The sequence below is a fragment of the Poeciliopsis prolifica genome, unplaced genomic scaffold, assembly GCF_027474105.1.
Source record: "Poeciliopsis prolifica strain line A6 unplaced genomic scaffold, Auburn_PproV2 SCAFFOLD016, whole genome shotgun sequence".
Classification (NCBI taxonomy): domain Eukaryota; kingdom Metazoa; phylum Chordata; class Actinopteri; order Cyprinodontiformes; family Poeciliidae; genus Poeciliopsis; species Poeciliopsis prolifica.
In genome coordinates this window covers 9,693,213-9,711,128 of record NW_026562391.1, presented here as the reverse complement: position 1 = coordinate 9,711,128, position 17,916 = coordinate 9,693,213, and the positions used below count along the sequence as shown (strand labels likewise).

At 38.3% G+C, this 17,916-nt stretch overlaps 2 protein-coding genes across 5 annotated transcripts; one reads left to right on the top strand and one right to left on the bottom strand.

Moving 5' to 3' along the window:
- Positions 1-967: 967 nt before the first annotated feature.
- On the bottom strand, positions 968-13,644 carry LOC129367121 (SWI/SNF-related matrix-associated actin-dependent regulator of chromatin subfamily E member 1-like). 4 transcript variants are annotated; one of them, XM_055041397.1, is made up of 11 exons: positions 13,419-13,644; positions 11,550-11,600; positions 11,385-11,428; positions 11,002-11,100; positions 8,592-8,672; positions 8,137-8,268; positions 7,732-7,903; positions 4,520-4,692; positions 4,309-4,410; positions 3,665-3,929; positions 968-2,144 (listed from the first exon to the last, which is right to left on the bottom strand). In XM_055041397.1, exons 2-11 carry the CDS (start codon positions 11,554-11,556, stop codon positions 1,939-1,941), a joined length of 1,281 nt encoding a protein of 426 aa, XP_054897372.1. In that variant the 5' UTR covers positions 11,557-11,600; positions 13,419-13,644; the 3' UTR covers positions 968-1,938. The 4 variants fall into 4 exon arrangements, with proteins under 4 accessions (XP_054897372.1, XP_054897371.1, XP_054897373.1 ...); XM_055041396.1 differs by having other exon boundaries at positions 10,996-11,100; positions 13,419-13,643; XM_055041398.1 differs by lacking the exon at positions 8,137-8,268 and having other exon boundaries at positions 10,996-11,100.
- Positions 13,645-14,521: 877 nt separating this feature from the next.
- LOC129366793 (uncharacterized) lies at positions 14,522-17,478 on the top strand. Its single transcript, XM_055040832.1, has 3 exons — positions 14,522-14,722; positions 15,253-16,231; positions 16,592-17,478. Exons 2-3 carry the CDS (start codon positions 15,398-15,400, stop codon positions 16,703-16,705), a joined length of 948 nt encoding a protein of 315 aa, XP_054896807.1. The 5' UTR covers positions 14,522-14,722; positions 15,253-15,397; the 3' UTR covers positions 16,706-17,478.
- Positions 17,479-17,916: the final 438 nt, after the last annotated feature.

Here is a 17,916-nt window from a genome sequence, read left to right as displayed (position 1 = left end):
TTAACATGACTTAAGACATGCTACCTGAGAAGAAAAGGAAAGGTGTGACAAAAGAAAAACAAAACATGCAATAAAAAGAGCAAATTAGTCATCCAAGCAACCAAAAGGAAAACAGTGAGTTCAATAATATAAACAAAGCAAATGCAAAAAAAATCAGGGGGCTGTAGAAATGGAAAGTTAATGTCCAGTTCTGCACCCCTTTACAACAGGGACAGTCCAATCATGGTTGCTGATTGGACAGCAACAGAGGCAACGGAGAAGCGGCCCAACCAATCTACGACAAGGCAGCGTCCAGAGCGCTGCAGCTTTGAAACAGTGTGCAGACAATCACGTGTCCAAAACAGAGCGAGAGCCCATCAATTGTGGATTCAGGTAAGATGAAAATGGGAACTAAATAGCTGGTCGCTTACTCAGGAGCGGAAACGCAGCCAGCCCCAGGAGGGAGCGGTGAGCGGGCGGAAACCAGGCCGCAATAAATTTAGCTGCAGCTAAAAACGTCAGAAGAGTAATAACATTAACACACGGGCAGGTGTAGCACCCAAAAACCAATTAAAATCCCAGCCACTGGTTGTAAAGTGGCACTCATGATCTCAAATGAGCAGATCAAGAACACAAGCCACCCACAAAGCCGACATGGAGTAGCACCAAATATTAATCTCCATATTTTGCTTCTTTCTGCTGCAAGTAGAGTAGAGCTGAACCAATCAAATTAATTCTGGCTTACCTGCATTTGTTACAGGTAAGGCAGAACCTCACCTGCGTCAATCACAGCTGCTTTTCTGACTGCATCTGGTGCAGAGTGAAAAAAACAACATGGAAAATGCCTTAGTTGAAAGAAATGTATAGTTGGAATAAATAAACCTTTTGATATTTCAATTTATTGAGACAGATGCACCCGTGGAGCTAAATTGTATTTTAAATATATTACTGATTCAGACATGTTTTCCAAAACAAAGAGACGGCTGTATTTCAGGGTAGAAAAGTTTATTCGTATAAATATGCAAAAATGAAATTCATCTTAAGACTGCATGTTAATCGTGAGGGTTCTAACCGTTTTACAACATGAAAATTCACGTTTAAGCAAACCTCGTTACACCATGTACACATTAACTGGACATGTAAAAGATTCTTGCTAAAAACTGCAATACTGATCAAAACAAACACATGTTCTAAGCATACTGCTTTTGATTTGATTGGCAGCCAGCAAACTTTAGAACACTTTAGCATTGTACAGCATCGATGATCAGATGGTATATACTTAAAGACGAGCTGGACCTAGAGCACCCAATACACAAGAATAATAAAAATGCTGATAATAAATAAGAGTAACTACTACTAAATGACTACAAACTCCTGAGACAATACTGTTACTGTAATACTGATACAAAGAGTAAACAGATATTCTCCTGCCAAGGAGATGGTCACTTAGCTCCACTCTTAAACAACTTTTTTTTTTTTTTTTTTTGACCTGAAACATGCAAAACAATAAAAGCAACAATGGTATTACAACACAAAGAACAAAGTTAAACATAACACTGAGCAATTTTGTTTGTCTGCCAGACATAGTGCTAGAGATATGTTTCCATATGTGCTGATGAAGGGCTTGTGTGCACTCTTCCAAAGAAGCCGAAAATATAGTGCCTTCACATGGGCTTTTGTGGCAAATTGTAGCAGCCATTGATTTTAGACAAGGTCATCGCTTTGTCGACTTAGAGTGCAGATTTTTATTATTATTATTATTATTATTGTATTCACTGTGTGTCTGCAAGTTTAAGGTTTATAACCTCAACTGCAGCCTCAAGCTTGTTAAGCAATCAGCCCGTCTGAATGCTGCTTTTACACTTTCACAACAAACATGAGATTGTGCAATTTCTGTAGTCAGAGAGTCAAGCAGATGGAGTGGCAGTCCTGCGATTTCCACCATGTTCGCCGCTGAGCTCAGTGGGCTGCCCTTGCCTTGCCGGGTCCCTCTGATGGCTCGCTGGTCGTGGCGTCCTCAGTCTGCGCAGAGGTGGTCTCTGAGCCTGTGTTGCTGTCGCTGGTTCCCTCCTCCATGGCTCCCTCAGGGACGCTCTCCTTGTCCTCTGACGCTCCCTCCTCACTGCCTGGACGGGTCTCCATCTCCTCTGAAGCTTTTTGCTTCACTGCATTAGAAAAATAAAATTAATTAAGCTTACTTCACCAATATTTTCAAATTACTGCTTAAGTCACATTTCTTTGCTTCCTTAAAAAAAACCAGTGCTGCACTACATAGAGATGGAAAATTCATTTAAATGGGATTTTTTTTTTTATTGTTGACTACAGAAACTACTTAAATTAGTAGCACCGAATATTAATCTCCATATTTTGCTTCTTTCTGCTGCAAGTAGAGCTGAAACAATCAAATTAATTCTGATCAATCACCAGTTATCTTAGCAATCAATTAGCCAATAACTGGCGTACACGTACTCGAATAAATTTGATGTGCTAAAAGAACAAATATGTACAAGAAATATATGCATTTTGCATTTAAGATAGAAAAAAACAAACATTGTTTGTAAATATGTTCTTTCCACAACTCTTCAAGCACCACAGTTTTAGTTTCCCCTGGTTCAAATTCTGTAAAAACAAACAACAACAAAAAAACATAAGCACTTTTTGCTATCAAATCATTAATTGGTTAATCCAAAAAATAATTAACAAGCTGTTCACATGTTAATTTTAGAGGTATTTTTAAGCTGCAGCTGCATCCCAATCAAACGTACAAAGGGAATTTAATTAGTTATTTCTTTCGTTGTGCATCTAATATTGTAAAAAAGTCTTCATTAAAAAATTTGCAGAATGTGCCTTTTTTATTCAATTAGTCAATTTACTGTCAGAATAATCGACGGATTATCAGAGCGTTAATCAGTGGAGCAGCCAAGACGTCAATAAAATCGTAACCATTTTTAATCAAGCCCTCCAAACATGATAAATCCGCAAACAGATGGTAGAATGTAATCAGGTCAGATGATATCAAAATGTAACTTTTTGGTCTGTATGCAATGTGTGAAAGAAACCCAATACTTGATATCACTATGAACACACATAAAACTTGCCGGTGACAGCATCATCATGTCTGGATGGTTTTGGTTATCCTAGAACAAAACCAGTTAAAGATTTATAACTTGAGACGAGTATCAATCTCCAACAGGACAATCACCATAAATATATAGCTAAAGCTCAGAAGACACTTTGAACTAAGACGAATTCAGTCCCTACATGTGCAAAGCTGCTAGAGACAAACTACAAAAGTAACTTTCAATTGATTATTGGTTAGGGTATAAAATATTTAAGGTATTGAGTTTGCACTTCACACCACTTTGTGTTGATCTGTTGCATCGAATCCCAATAAAATGCATTGCAGTTTGTGGTTGCGATGTGACAAAATCTGAAATTGAAATAGATTCTTTTTGCAAGGCACTGTGTGTCATTTTGTTCTTCTTAATCTTGTTAGGGAGTTTTGTTTTCAAGTGTGTGTTGAATGGAAAAGAAAACACAAGACAGAGACACCTTGTTTACAGGTGCTCCATCTTGAATGAGTCACTTTGGTATCAGGGTCATGCCATCTCAAGTGGGACATCCATGAATTACTCACAAAGTCGCATAAAGGCTGCGCACCACCACAGAAACCACTGCTGCTCACCAGGTGGATCTGCAGTATTTGACTCTGCGTCCTCTCCTTCCTTGCTGCTGCTGCTGTCACTGTGAGAGTTCTGCTGGGACTTTTTGCCATGTGTAGCACAAACATGTTTTTCCTCCTCTGCCAAGACGCAGGTGGGCGCCTCTCTCGGCCCCCGGTCCCCCGCGTCCTTCTCGCGTTCTGCCATCCGTTTACGTGCTGCCTCTTCTGCTGCAGCGATCTCTGCAGAGATCTTCTCCATGTCCACTTCCACCTTCATGCAGCACAACTGGACAAAAACAACATAAATGAGAAACGTGTTTGCTGTTGTATGTGGACGCTCTGCACAAAGAAACTCTTTACAACAAGATAAATAAAAGTTTAATTTGGATAGCTACAACGTGTGTTGTTGCATGTTGTGTCCTCAAGGAGCTCTTTATAGGATAAATGGCGCCACCTGTTGTAAAAGCCAAATGCTGCATTCAGGACCAATATAGGGCCCTCAAATAATAAATGACAGCAACAACATTATGAGGACATGTGGATGGAGTTAGTCCCAGCTGTGGGCCGTAGGACAGACTGAGACTGGCGCAGGGCCCAAGCTGCATGCGAACTGAAGCTTGCGTGCAAGTAAGCAATGACCTGGTTTAATGTAAAAGATGCCATACCCTTTTGAGCTCATTGTTGAACGACTCTGTAGCTTCAATGAATTTTCTTTTCTTGTCCTGGTGGCGGTCTTCAATCTGAAGCAACTCTGCCTCCAATTTTCTCTGCGAAGCAGGACATCCCGGCGCCACAGTTAATAAAATAATGAGTCAATGAAAGCAAAGTTGTCGCAGCCAGAACCCGGAGTTATGCGACACTGCGGTTTGATCTCACCTGATGCACCATTAGTGACTGGACCTGGCGTTTGAGGACCTGCATGCGGGCGGTGGTGACGACGGACCGCACATCTGGGACGACGCTCTCGCTCAGGATCTCGCTGATCAGGCGGTGGTTGCGCTGGAAACGAGCAGCAGCTGTGTGTTTCACAGAAAAGCCGTCGTCGTAGTCTGGAGACAACAAACACATGGAGTTGCTGCAGGCAATACAGGTCGGTCCGTATCAGTGTTCCAGGAAATTACTGAAAGTACACTACAGAAAGATGCAAGAACTACTGTGTCCAAAGAGAAGGCGGATGTTGCTCGGTAGTTGTAGCGTTTTAGCTGAGAACATGGTCTTCTGCAATTCCCACGATGTGGGAAAAAAAAAAACCTGAAAATAAATCGCCTTTTACTGCAGTCGCAAAAACCCACATTAAAATGCTAAAAAGAAAAATTCCAACCTTTTAATTGGAGCATATTAACTCAGTAATGAGCTAAAAGGTAGTCCACTGTCTTCTTTTATATTATCTTCCTTCTAGCTTTTTGCCACAAGTTTTTAATAGGATTTAGAACGCTGGTTGGAAATAGAAGACGGTTGATTTTGCAGTTTAAATGATTTCTATGTTATTTGGCCATAAGTTTTAGATTGATACCATGCTGGAAGATCCAATAATGACCCATTTTCAAATTACTAGTAGATCCCGTCAAGATTTTCTTTCAAATGTACCGCTATTTCAAGAGCTGATCAACGTACCCAGAGACATTGTTTGAGGTTGGCATCACACAACCTCTACTGTACATCACAATGGGCATAAGTTGCTTTTTCATGCACGGTATTTATCATTTGTTCCATCATCCTCCATGGAAATTACTAACAGATCATTAACACTCTGATTAGCTTTAAACATTCAACAATTATTTTCAATAAATTATTTTGAGATTCATTATGGAAGAAGGGATTTTAACAAAACAAAAAATGTCCCTGTGGCAGATTTTACTATATATATATATATATATTTAGCCTTATATTGTTTTCTTCTGCTGTTTTTTGATGTGAGATTTTGTTTCGGCAAGAAAAACATAAGGTTTCTGAACATTCACTGGGCATCCCAATAAATATATATGCTGTTAGGTAAAAATACTCTAAAGGGAATTGATCTATTGTCGTTGCTGGAGCAGGACAAGGCGTTAATTATAGGTTACTGTGTGAAGACAAATGTTTAAGATATACTCTGTAGTTTGAATTTATCAGCAGCTGTTCTTTATCCCGAAGCAGTCCTTAGATCACAAGCTAGCAGTATGAACAATTAAGGCATCTGATTATTTATGAAAAAAAAATCCCTAATAAACCATTGACCTAACTACATATTTAGTCTAAATACAAATTAAACAACTTAAATAGATTTTTTAGCTTTGGCTCGTGAGTCAAATGCGTTTGTAGCTCACTTTAATGCCCTTCCCGGTACACAGTAAGATTTCTAATAGTTTTTGGCATTTGTTTTAACTAATTATGAAACCTTGTTTTCAAGCCAAAGCTCTTAACATACACTACCTGAACATGCAATTACAAGTCAGAAGGTTTGTTTCAAGAGCAGAATTTTCTCTCAGTTTTAGGGGAAAAGACTGAACATCTGGGGTTTATTGCGTCTATGCGTCATGTTTTGATGCAACATGAAGCATAAAATATCCATCCTGAGAGACAAATGACACAACAAAGGAAAGCTTTCATTGCATTTGTCAAGACAAGAAAATATAATGGTGAAGATGAAAAAGCAGTGAATGAATGCAATGAACACTATGTACTTTAAACCAATCATGAAAAATCCGCAGATTTGTGACACTTGAAGGCTTAAAATGATTAAATTTGTGACTTTGAACATCTTTGCAGACCCTTTCAGCAGAAACACTAAATTATGGTAATCATTGGTATTTTAACGACCTAACAGATTTCCAAGTTAATAATGCTTATCTGAAGAGTACTCTGCATGTATATAAATGTTATAACACCACTGAGCACTTGCATCATCATATTATATTATTGATGTCTTGATTGCTTTGGATTTTGAAGGCCTTAATTATGCGCTGTGTTGTAGCTTTGGTTTACTAGCAACCACCCATTGTTGTTGCTGCTGCTGTGCAGCAACTGTGCAAATTTGAAGCTTTGACAGCAACAAAGTAGAAATGAGTCGCATATGCCAAGATGAAAACTTCAAAGAGCACATATAGGAGCTCTCCCACCACAACAGGAAACATTCAAGAGGGGTGAAAGATTCTAGAGGTATTGTGTGGGAATTAAGCTTTTCTCTGGTTCACAAATTCAGCAGAGGTATGTCTCAATAACGTGTGGGAAACTCATTCAACATCATCCCTCATCATGTCCTCATTTTTTCCCACCTCAGTCTGCTGGAAGCGTTCAAGGTGTTAATAAAAACAGAAACATTTAAATGTCTGAGATTAATGACTGAGTTATACCTAAGAAAAAGCTACAAAACAACAATTTACCTGACTGACTGTTTGAGGTTTTGAAAAGTTATAACCTGTTTTGATAGTTAACGTATGAAAAAAAAGAGAAAGAGAGAGAAAAGTTGTTTATGGAAAGAGATTAGGAGCGGATTATCATAAAAGGTTTTATTAATAAAATATAATCCGTGACTATGTTGCCACCCGGAGAGCTAAACCTTATTTAATTATTGCCATACGTGCAGCTTGTTCAGTATTTGACCCGCTGGGATGTCGACGTTAACTTTTTTTATGGTCTGGGGTGTTTCTAAATAGCAGCTGTTTTATCTGTAGTTTTCCTGCACATCATTAACTTCTACTGTAACCCAGCCCGACCCCAGACAAGCATCATTTCCTGGAGGTGGGTGTAACTCAAATGTCTTATACTGTCTAAATCTATGTGTGTGCGTGCATGTGCGTGTGTCAGACTTTATGACAACAGACAAAAGAATGTAAATTTGGTAATCATGTCTAAACCGATCTCAAGAATGTAAACGCTGGTGCACAACTAAAACAAAATTTGTCTTCATTTGCAACTTGAAGGAAAAAACTTTTCATTTCAAAGGTAGAATTACATAAACTGAGGATGGATGTAGCAGCGTAGGAGGAGAGAAAGAGACTTTCAGGGAGTGGAGGCTTGTAAATCCGTGTGGTCAGGCTGCAATAATTACAGCTCTGTCACCGTGCCCTAAACCTTGGGAAACAAAGCATTTAACTGAGTGGCCTTACCGTCTGGATCCTCTGCTGGCTGGATGCTCATATAAGGCTCGCCCTTATCCAGTCTGGACTGCCTCTGGCGACTCTCCTCCTCCAGAGCGGCCTCGGCCCGGCTTTTTGCATTGACATATGCCAGGTAAGCTGGTGAGTTGTGATAGGCCTTCATGCTCTCGTTATACTCAATCTACAGCGGAAAAGATGACAGGAATGACACCGGAAAAGCAAAAAAAATAAAATAACAAAAAGCAGGCAGACTCAACATGTGGTTGGCTGTTTCAATCAGCAAAGAATAAACAAGAGGTTTTACTCATGACTGGTAGAAAGAAGGAGCGATGTCTGGGGTGACCCACAACCTTTGGGGACACAACTACTTGTCACCCACCAACCCCATAAACACCCCTCTGTAAAACAACCAACCTTCTCTGCTTCGTAGTCATTCAAATAATCCTGTTTCTCCTCATCAGTGAGGTCCCTCCACATTCCACCGATTATCTTCCCAATTTCCCATAGCTTCAGATCAGGATTGGAGGCTTTTACTTGATCCCAAACCTGGTGATGAGAACCAGACATGGGTGTGGGGTTGGGTTGGGTTGGAGGGGCTATAGGTGGTTATCTCTTTGCAGAGAGGTCACAAACCAGAGGAGGCCGTGTGCTTTAAGTTCCAGATCCAAAGCGGATAAATCCCACTAGGATGTTGACACTCCTACCTAATCTCTGGCTTCACATCTTACCTTGCTTAACAACTTTAAACATCTGAAACAAAGGTGCATCTAACTGAGTTTACAGGATATCTAAAGAAAATAAAATGAGCCTGTCAGTAGCACACACAATGATGATTAAAAAGAAATAGTGATTTTAAAGAGTGTACACACCTTCCGACTGTATCTCATGTAGGGCATCAGCGGCTTATCAGGTGGTTTTGGGGGCTTTGGGATGTTTATTCCAGAGGAATTCTTGTAAAACAAAAACAAAGCAATTTTGAATTATTCAAGCTTTTTGTGCAATGAGATGAGGTATTCAAACATGACTTGTATGTCTGAACCAGACTTCAACAGAATGCCAGTGACCAGAGATTTTCCAGGTTCACTATATTGCACTATATTGTCCCACTGCTATCTACTGCTGATCAGCTGGCTGTAATGAGGCAACTACACTTTTGCCATGTTTACAAGGAGACCTGGAATACGTTAAATCAACTTCCAAACTTTTCCAGACCGTGGAAAACCCCCTGGATGTATCCCCTAACAACCAAATGTAATCTATTTTTGAGCATTTGTGAATAACAACCCCAACAATTATCCTGTAAAGCTTTGATGATTCTCCTATTGTTACTGAAAATATAAAATGTCACAACATTTCTTAAATTATCCTGCAGAAACTTAAAACAAAGAATTGAGCAAATGTGAGGCACGGGCTTATTAAACCCACATGTGACGCAGAAAGAGCAATGTAATTTTGACAGTCAAACCTTGACACCAGCATGTTGTTTCACGTTGGCCAACTCAGAGCGTGACTCACAAGGATGAACCTCGCAGAGAAATCTGCACCATCTGTATTTAGTTTAAATTTAGATCAAATGCAAAGAGGAGCTTGCTGAAATTTAGGTTGAAAGGCAACAAATTTTGGGAAAAACAACTCCAGAAAACTATTTTCTTACAGGTTCTTAGACTTAGCAAGGTATCCTCTCTGATAGATCAATGGCTAGATGAAAGGGTAGTGATTGCAGTTTGAGGCAAAACTAAAGTTTATTTGGTAGCTCAAAGCTGATATGGGGAGGCGTGCTGTGGTGGCACAGTCCTCGATGCGGAGGACGCGGGTTCGACTCCCGGGCCCTGCAACCGACTTTTCTGTCAGGCTACTGTTGAAAAATACGAGCCACTCGCGCCACTAAAAAAAAAAAAAAAAAAAAACCTGATATGGAAGATCGCCACAGAGTCTCTCTGTACAGAAGAGGCCTGAAAAACTGCTGCTGTAAATTTATCATTAGAAATTGAGCTGCTGTTGTGCTGAAAAGCTGTAGTAGTTTCACATCATATTTAATTCTTATTCATATTTAGATCTTTCACACTATCATCATTTTTGACTAACTGTTGAATTTACTTCCAAAGATTAAAACATTACAGTGAGGTTTAAAAAACAAGAATGCTTTTTTGATGTACAGTTTGCGTTGCAAGATCAATGAATCTAGTTGTAATGATTGAATCTTTTCACATATTTGATGCCTTTATTGTTTTGTTTTCATCATTACAGAAAGAAGAATTAGTAAGAATTTCATTAAAAGAAACATTATAATATGAAATGACAATCATTCCCAGATGCATCCTCATCATATGTGGGCTGGTAACAAGTTGAAAAACTGCTAAATTATTCCGTCATAGTGATTAAATTATAATGAGATGCCTATGATCTATATTTTCACTGGCTGTGTGGTGGCTTCATTACCCCTGATGCTGCACACTATCCATCAGCTGCCTGAAATAAAGTCACAGCTAAACTGAGGTGCCATAGTAAATGCAAAATAATTTTATACTGGCCCATGCCTATTGATGAGATTTTGTTACAACTTGAGTGAACATCACTTAATCCGTTCAATTAAGTTTTCTTAGAATTCACAACAATGTCGCCTCAGAAGATGTCTTTAACATCTTCAACTGAAGTTAAAGACATCTTTAACTTCTTTAACAGCTGAAGACTGTGCAGAAAAAAGGGAACTGGGCTGCTTATGAAAAAAAAATCTAATTTAAGCTGAGATTAGCCCAAAGCGAGACATAATGCCATAATCAGAGTCAGCCAACCACCGCTTGCATGCAGCAACTAAATTATTGCTCAGCAGCAAGAGCCATGTTGAGCAGCAAGTCTGCAATGCCATGGCAACACTGAAGGCATGGGTTATTTAAGATGGCTGTCAGAAATGCAGAATTAGAAAGGAAGGTGGAATCTGAATGGACACAGATGGACTGCAGTTTTGACTGTGGAATGACGCACATTTCCAGTTCAGTCTCAGAAATGAAATAAGGCAGACATCTCACACAAATTACCCAGCAGCATTTTACTTTTAAGCAGATGTGTAAAAAAATAAAATAAAAAAAATCTTTCCTTCTCATTGGATCAGAATAAACCAAAATGCTTACATTATAATGATGTTTGTAAAGTCTTCTGCATTTTTTGATTTAATTACTAATCAAAGTTTCACTGGAAAATAACTGATGACAGGTTTGAGCTTAGGTTTGATCAGTATACCGAGTTGCAATGTTTTTACTTGGTTCATATTCATACCGTTACCCGACTGTTGCTGCTTTGGCTCCCTCCCAGTCTGTAGTTGTTGTAGGCCAGATGACTGTATGGGTTGTACCCCACAAACCCGGGTGTGTTGGGCATTTGCTGATGGAAACAAATACAGCATAAACATGAATGAGAAATGACATAACAGACGCAGCGGGAGGATTTAACACAATAAAAACAGCCCATTTCATAAAAAAGAAATGAAAGAAGCAATTTTATGGTGGTTTGGGGGCTAAGTAAGTAGAAAAGACACAAAACAAACAAACTTTCATTAATGCTACAGGGAAAACAATTTCCAGAAGAAGACATTTATTATTAGTCGGTGTGTTTAAAGATGTAACTTTACCATGTGGTTCTCGTACTAGAGCAACCTGCATACTTACAGTCGTTGGGGCAGGAGGAGGCGGGGGGGCATAGGATGGTCTCTCTGTTGTGAATTTAAAAATATATAAAAACCAGGAAAGGCTCAATAATTAGGACACTTTAGTGATACCATATTGTCTCACAAAGGTTGTCTCTATCAGTTACAATTATTTCTGATTACTTACTAGACATTTTTGCAGCGAGACGGTGGTTTCAGTCAATTCCAGTCATTGAATCTGAAATGTGCAAGTTTGACATGATGACAACTATTTATATTGTACAGATGATGTGACATAAGATAGTGATAAGACGTTTATAAAAAATAAAAGAAAAAAGAAAAAGCACAAAACAGTTACATCTATGCTGGGTTATTAAGACGTAGACATCACTTTAAATTTCAACATCAAAGCGCAAGCTTTTTTTTTCTATAAGCAATTTCAGACAAAGCAATGCCAGGTTGGGTTAGATTTGTTACCAACAAGAGTTACTAGCCTGCAACCTTCAGATGCATCCCTTCAGCAACATACAACAATCAATGGCTGAATGTCCTCGTTAGCATGTTTTCTTTTCTGCACTTTATGAAATTATCATGTATTGTCTCAGGTAAACCACAATCAGACATAAAGTTTTGGTTTTCCTGCTACTTTTAAGTAATGATTCAAGCTACCGTGTTCTAACTTTAATCTAGCCAATAAAATAAATTCCTTCCTCTTTCCAATATGTGTAGTGGTTTGCTTTACTGGTGGAATCAGAATATCATTAATGAGGAAATCCAAGCATATTGGAGAAGGGATGCAACAAAAGCTGCAGAATGGTAGCTGGACTTAGGTATTCCTGAGCCTCGTTCTCCTGGGAATATTCCTACTAAAGCTGATTTTTTATTTTTTAACACAACAGACTCACAATGTTTGATTATTTCTGTAATGGTCTGTTTAAGTTTGCTAATGATATTAGTAAAGCATTGTTTTGCAGCTGCTACTAACAAATGCAGCATGATGTCCCGAATATAATGGTCGATCTAGGCCAGAAAAGCTTTTGAATGCTCTTTTTTATGTCTTATTTAATTACAGGTTGTTGTTTTTTAAAGAGAAATCACAATGAGCTAATACTGGTATCATCAGGTTTTACGAAAGAAAAAATTAGATTGGAAACTGGCCACAACATTCTGATTATAGTAGCAGCGATGTGATTTGTGAGGGATATAAGTTAAAGCAGTCGTTTATTATTTCTCTTACGTACGGTCTGAGTTTAGGTAATTACCACTTTGTGAGTATATGGTCCATTGCTGTAAGAGACCTAATATATTTGTCCTAATATCCTTTCTAAGTACATTTTATGACATATACAAGATATTGTGTTGGATAACTTTTTATATTTAAGAGGTTCTAAATGCCACCCTGAACTAAAGTAAGTAGAAGTAAGGATTCATTCAGTGGTCATTACTTGTAAAGAAATTGAAATGTTGATGTCTAATTGGTTTGGGGCTGACCATCTCCCCCATCCCAAATTTAGGATCCCCCACCTCCTAATCCGTCAAAAGAAACGCTACGCCCCTGTGCCAGTGAATCAGCGTTGCTGACAGCGCATCATCGTCTCGGACTCAAATGTTTAAATTGAGGATGTATTGGAATGCTTGCTATTGTGTAAACAGTGTAATGTTGACTGGTTTTCATTGTTCTCAAAACCGACTAGCTGGGGGTTAGCTACCACGCTAACGTTAGCCAGTAACCGACAACAGCTAATGAAGGAATTTCCAGTTCGCTACTCAAAAACAAACGCCGACTACATATTCATTGAGGGGCTCCTTTATTATGTATACTTTGGATTCATTGTGATTATAATTGTGCCACGTTTAATGAAGCTAATCAGCTAACATTAGCGCTAACTAGCTACTAGGTTAGCCACCTCAATGAAAAGAAAAGGACACCTCCAGACACGGTAACAGCATGCAGCGTCAAGTCGAACCGTCCGCAGACACGTAAACTAACTCGGATTCAAGTGGAGGCACAAAAAAAAAAATGCCAGCTTGCTGCAATGACAGCCGGACAACTCACCACTACAACGTTCAGCCCCCCACCACTATGTTGTGGGTTTCGCGGAGGGGGCTAACCATCTAGCTGAGAAAGGAAAGAAAACATCCCCCACAATAAACGAATGAAATGGGGTCCTTGCTGCAGAATCCTCCAGAATGCACCCCCTCCCTAGCTCTCGTGAGAACACCCGTGCCTCGGCAGTCGCCCTAAACTCATCGTGCTGCAGCTCTCTCTCATTAACGTTACTGCAAATAGACGTATTTTCTTCTTGGACATTGCCTTTCAGTCAAAACGTTAAGGGATGTATCGGTAGCTTGTTTGTTTATTTGTCTTGTGATTTCTGCAGAGAAAAAAAAAACATAATCTGCAACAACCATCTTCATGTTCAAGTGTATCTAAATACATTGAAAGTCACTGAGAAAGTTCATTTATGTGTTTGACTTTTTTAAAAATTTCTTGTAAATAGTCTGTTGCAGTAGTGTTACGGCTAATGGAAACCTTGCAATCATGCTTTCTAACAATTAGAATTAAAGTTCAATGAAGAAGAGACTTCAGTAGAGATATGTCAACCTCTTAACATGTATGTAAATTTTATAATTAGTAGGTCCAGGGCCCTTTGGCACAATTTATTGCACTAATGCAGTGTTGTCAGAAGGGGTGGGTAAAAATATAAAGTCATCTTGGCATTGCAGTTGATTTCTTTCCAAGTCAATACTGGAAACACTGAAATCATTATTGAACCAGGTCAATATTGAATAAAATTGTGACCGAAAGAACTGAACTGAATTGTGAGATTCTTAACAACATCCAGCCTTAGTTAGTAAGGAAGCCCATGTTGCTTTAATAGTGTCCGGGTCGCTCTCTGTACGGAAGAGGATTAGGGCCACTGGAAAAAAAAAAAAAAATGTCCGAAAATTTTTTTTCAGTGGTTCAGAAAAGGTTAAAAAAGAAGAAAAAATTTTTTTGTGGCCCAGAAAAAAAAAAAAAAAAAAATTGTGCCGCAGAAAAAAAAAAATCTGTGACAGAAAAAAAAAAAATTGTGGGCCAGAAAAAAAAAAAAAAAAAATCGGTGACAGAAAAAAAAAAAAAAAAAATTGTGGGCCAGAAAAAAAAATTAAAAAAAAAAATTGTGGGCCAGAAAAAAAAAAAAAAAAAAAAAAAAAAAAAGTCAGAATTCGGACTGATGGGCGCCAGCAGCAGCCACACAGACGCAGGTTGAGTTACGGCGGACAGCCAATGTTCTGGAGAAAATGTCTGATTTAAGCGACTTTTTACGTGCCAGAAGAGTACCAGAAGCGTCCATTGCACTAATGGAAGAACAAAAGGTGAGTAAATCAAATGGGATAGTTCAGTGTCTAAAGCCGAACGGTTATAGCTAGCTGTTAGCATGTTTGTTAGCATACGCGGTTAAAGGAATAAGCTGATTTACAATGTTAAATCACACGGATGAATAAAGGATATAACAGCTGTTAATTGCTGGAATTCTCTCTAAAGTGTTTGGGATGTTTATTTTATTGTTCTTCTGTTTGAATGTTTTACAATTAAACTAAGGTTAGCTGTATATGTCAGCCACCTTCTAAATAAGATGTCTGCTGTGTTAAACTGCAACTTTTAGTTCAGTAGAGGACAGAAACTATAGTACAAAGTGACAAACGTTTATAAACACAGCTAATCAATCCAGTCCTTCCTCTTTTTCAGTAAAATAGAGGACTGAACATTTACTGCTGCTATTATTGTCATTCTCCCCAAACAGTAAATGGCTTTAAGCAGAAAACGTAAGGATACAATCTTAAATGTAACTTTGACGTTGATTTGCAGACTAAGTAATTGTCCTTTCTCATCTTTTTCTGTGCAGATTGACTGTGATGCCGCAGCAAAGCTGAAAAATCACGGCGATGGATTTGCTGTTTTAAACTTCTACTAAATCAACAAACTGTCCAAGAGGAAAAAAGGCCTTCTGTTTAAGACTGTTCCCTTCTTAAAGTGAAAGAAGCTCGAAAATGTCAGATTTGGATGATATCATTAGGCTTTACTTCAGACTCTCTTTAAATAACAAAGAAATCCTTCAAATTTTAGCGCACAGTCATCATACTATATTAAGTAATCGAACTCTAAAAAGAATTTGCAGAAGACTTGGGCTGTTTCGAAGAAAGAATCAGTCCGACCTTGAAGAAGTGCTAGCCTTTGTCCAACAACAAATAATGACTAATGGACAAATGCAAGGTTATCGGTGGCTACATCTTCGTGCGATTCAACATGAATTTGTGGTGTCACAAGACACTGTGAGACAATTAATCAAATTGTTTGACCCAGAAGGTGTGGAACTGAGACGAGCACGACGGTTGAGAAGACGTCAGTACAATTGCAGAGGACCAAATGCGCTCTGGCATATGGATGGCTACGATAAACTAAAACCTTATGGCATTGCTATCAGTGGCTGTATAGATGGTTTTAGCCGACATGTTTTATGGATGGAGGCTTATACCACGAACAATGACCCAAAACTGATTGCAAGTTATTTTTTGAAAACCGTTTCATGTGTCAAAGGATGTCCTGAGAGGATACGTGCCGACAGAGGCACAGAAAACATTTGCGTTGAACAAATGCAGATATTTCTGAGGCAAAACCACACAGACAGTTTTGCAGGGGACAAAAGTTTCCTTTACGGAAGAAGTACATCCAACCAGCGCATTGAAGGATGGTGGTCCACCCTCCGTAAACAGAGCGCACAGTTTTGGATGAACTTATTTCAAACCTTTCTGGATGATGGTCACTTCACAGGAGATTTTTTGGATAAAAGCCTTATCCAATTCTGCTTTCTTAATCTTATTCAGGTAAAAGTATATACTGGTACACTGCAATGTTTTTTTTTTTTCAAAAAAGGTATTAAAAGCATATCTTCTGGTATGTTTACTAAAAATAAAAATGGTTTAAATTACTTGGGAATGTGTTCCCCTAAACTCCTTTGGTGTAGTTTTAAAAATAAGTTCTATCCGTAAATTACAAAGTTTTACCATACGTTGGGAATCATTTTATGTGCAGAATAAAATGTTTTGGAATTGCAATTTTGTTCTTGCTGCTTGGTTTTGATTAGAGGTCACTTTCTATGTATGCTGATTAATATATGCCTCATCTTTAGCAAAAGCTACAGTTACATTTTTAGTTTTAAACATTTATGGTTTGTTTTTATGCAGGATGACCTTGATGATGTTGTGAACACATGGAACTCACAAAATCCGGGCAAGTGGGGGTGCAGTATCGGGCCGACCTGTGGTGATGTACTCATTTCCAGAGCTGCACAAAGCTGAGGATAGACTCAAACCTGTTTCTCTGGATGAGGTCACTGTGTGTATGGAAGAGTGTACACCAAAAGGTCCATATCCCTGTGATGAAACAGTCTTTGAACTTTGTTGTCTGCTTATGGTAGAACACAACTTGGAGGCCCCAAGAGATCCACTTATTGCTGCTGATTTGTATATAAGGTTAAGAGAAGAAATTCTTCAAAGTATTTAGCAACTTTCAGTGTGCATAAAGATCATTTAAAAAGTGTTGCTATTTATCTCCATCATGCCATTGGATAGTGTTTGCAATGTGATAGGTGCCCTCTAAACAGGGCTTCCTGCTCTACATCTAATTAAAGAATGAAAAGTATGCAAGCAAACAGAACCTTTTTGACGTCATTTTACCAGAACATGAAAGTTTATTGCTGTCATTATTTATTTGTAGAGTTCTGATGACCTGACATTAATGTACAAGCTGTTACTGTGCTGATAAAAATTAAAATTGCAGTTTGTTTGACATGATTTCCTAACCCATAGTTTGTTTCGCTTTCAGTCATTTGAAGGAACAATGCTGATGCAAAGTTATTCAATGATAATCAGTTATGAGCCAAATGTCAGTCCTTTTAAATTGGTATACGTTGTGATTCATATATATTTTTTTGTTTAAAACAAAATGCTGTTCTGTTAAAGATATTGTAAGTGTATGGTTGAGATGTGAACTAAATGGCAGAAGAGCAAAAAGGATGTCATAAATTGAACACATGGAAAACAATTGTCTGTGAAATAAAAATTAACTTCAATGTTTTGTTTACCAAGTCTTTTCATAATACAATTGATGTCAAATATTTAACAGTTGAAAAAAGTCATTTGTTTTTATCACTATCTGAAGTTAGATAAGACAGTGGTCAGACAGGAAAGTGAGCAATAAGAGAGGAAACTGTGATACTAAGGTCAGGCCAGGAATGACTGAACGTGATGTCCACATTCTGGACTGCGGTCTCCATACAGGACTTTTGCTTTTCCACCACAGCACCCCAACTGTTGTTTTAAATGTGTTAAAATTAACAAAATTGTATTTGCTAAATTCCAAAAAAACATAACATTTCTTAGTTTTTATAACTATCTTCAAATTCAACAATTTCAATACTTTTGGTTATTAGACATTTTCAAATAAAAGCCAAGCTTAGCTAACATATTGAAAACCATAACAGAAAAGTATTTGGTAAAGTAACATTTTA

Bases quoted from the DNA above. Each gene is read 5' to 3' on its own strand.
- LOC129367121 (XM_055041396.1), bottom strand. The intron at 11,101-11,384 runs GTAAGTATGCAG...TGTTTCCATCAG, and splicing joins CTCCTCCTGCCCCAACGACT to CAAATGCCCAACACACCCGG. The intron at 8,673-10,995 runs GTATGAATATGA...TTGTTTTACAAG, and splicing joins GCAGCAACAGTCGGGTAACG to AATTCCTCTGGAATAAACAT.
- LOC129366793 (XM_055040832.1), top strand. From the start codon at position 15,398: ATGTCAGATTTGGATGATATCATTAGGCTTTACTTCAGACTCTCTTTA. The intron at 16,232-16,591 runs GTAAAAGTATAT...GTTTTTATGCAG, and splicing joins GCTTTCTTAATCTTATTCAG to GATGACCTTGATGATGTTGT.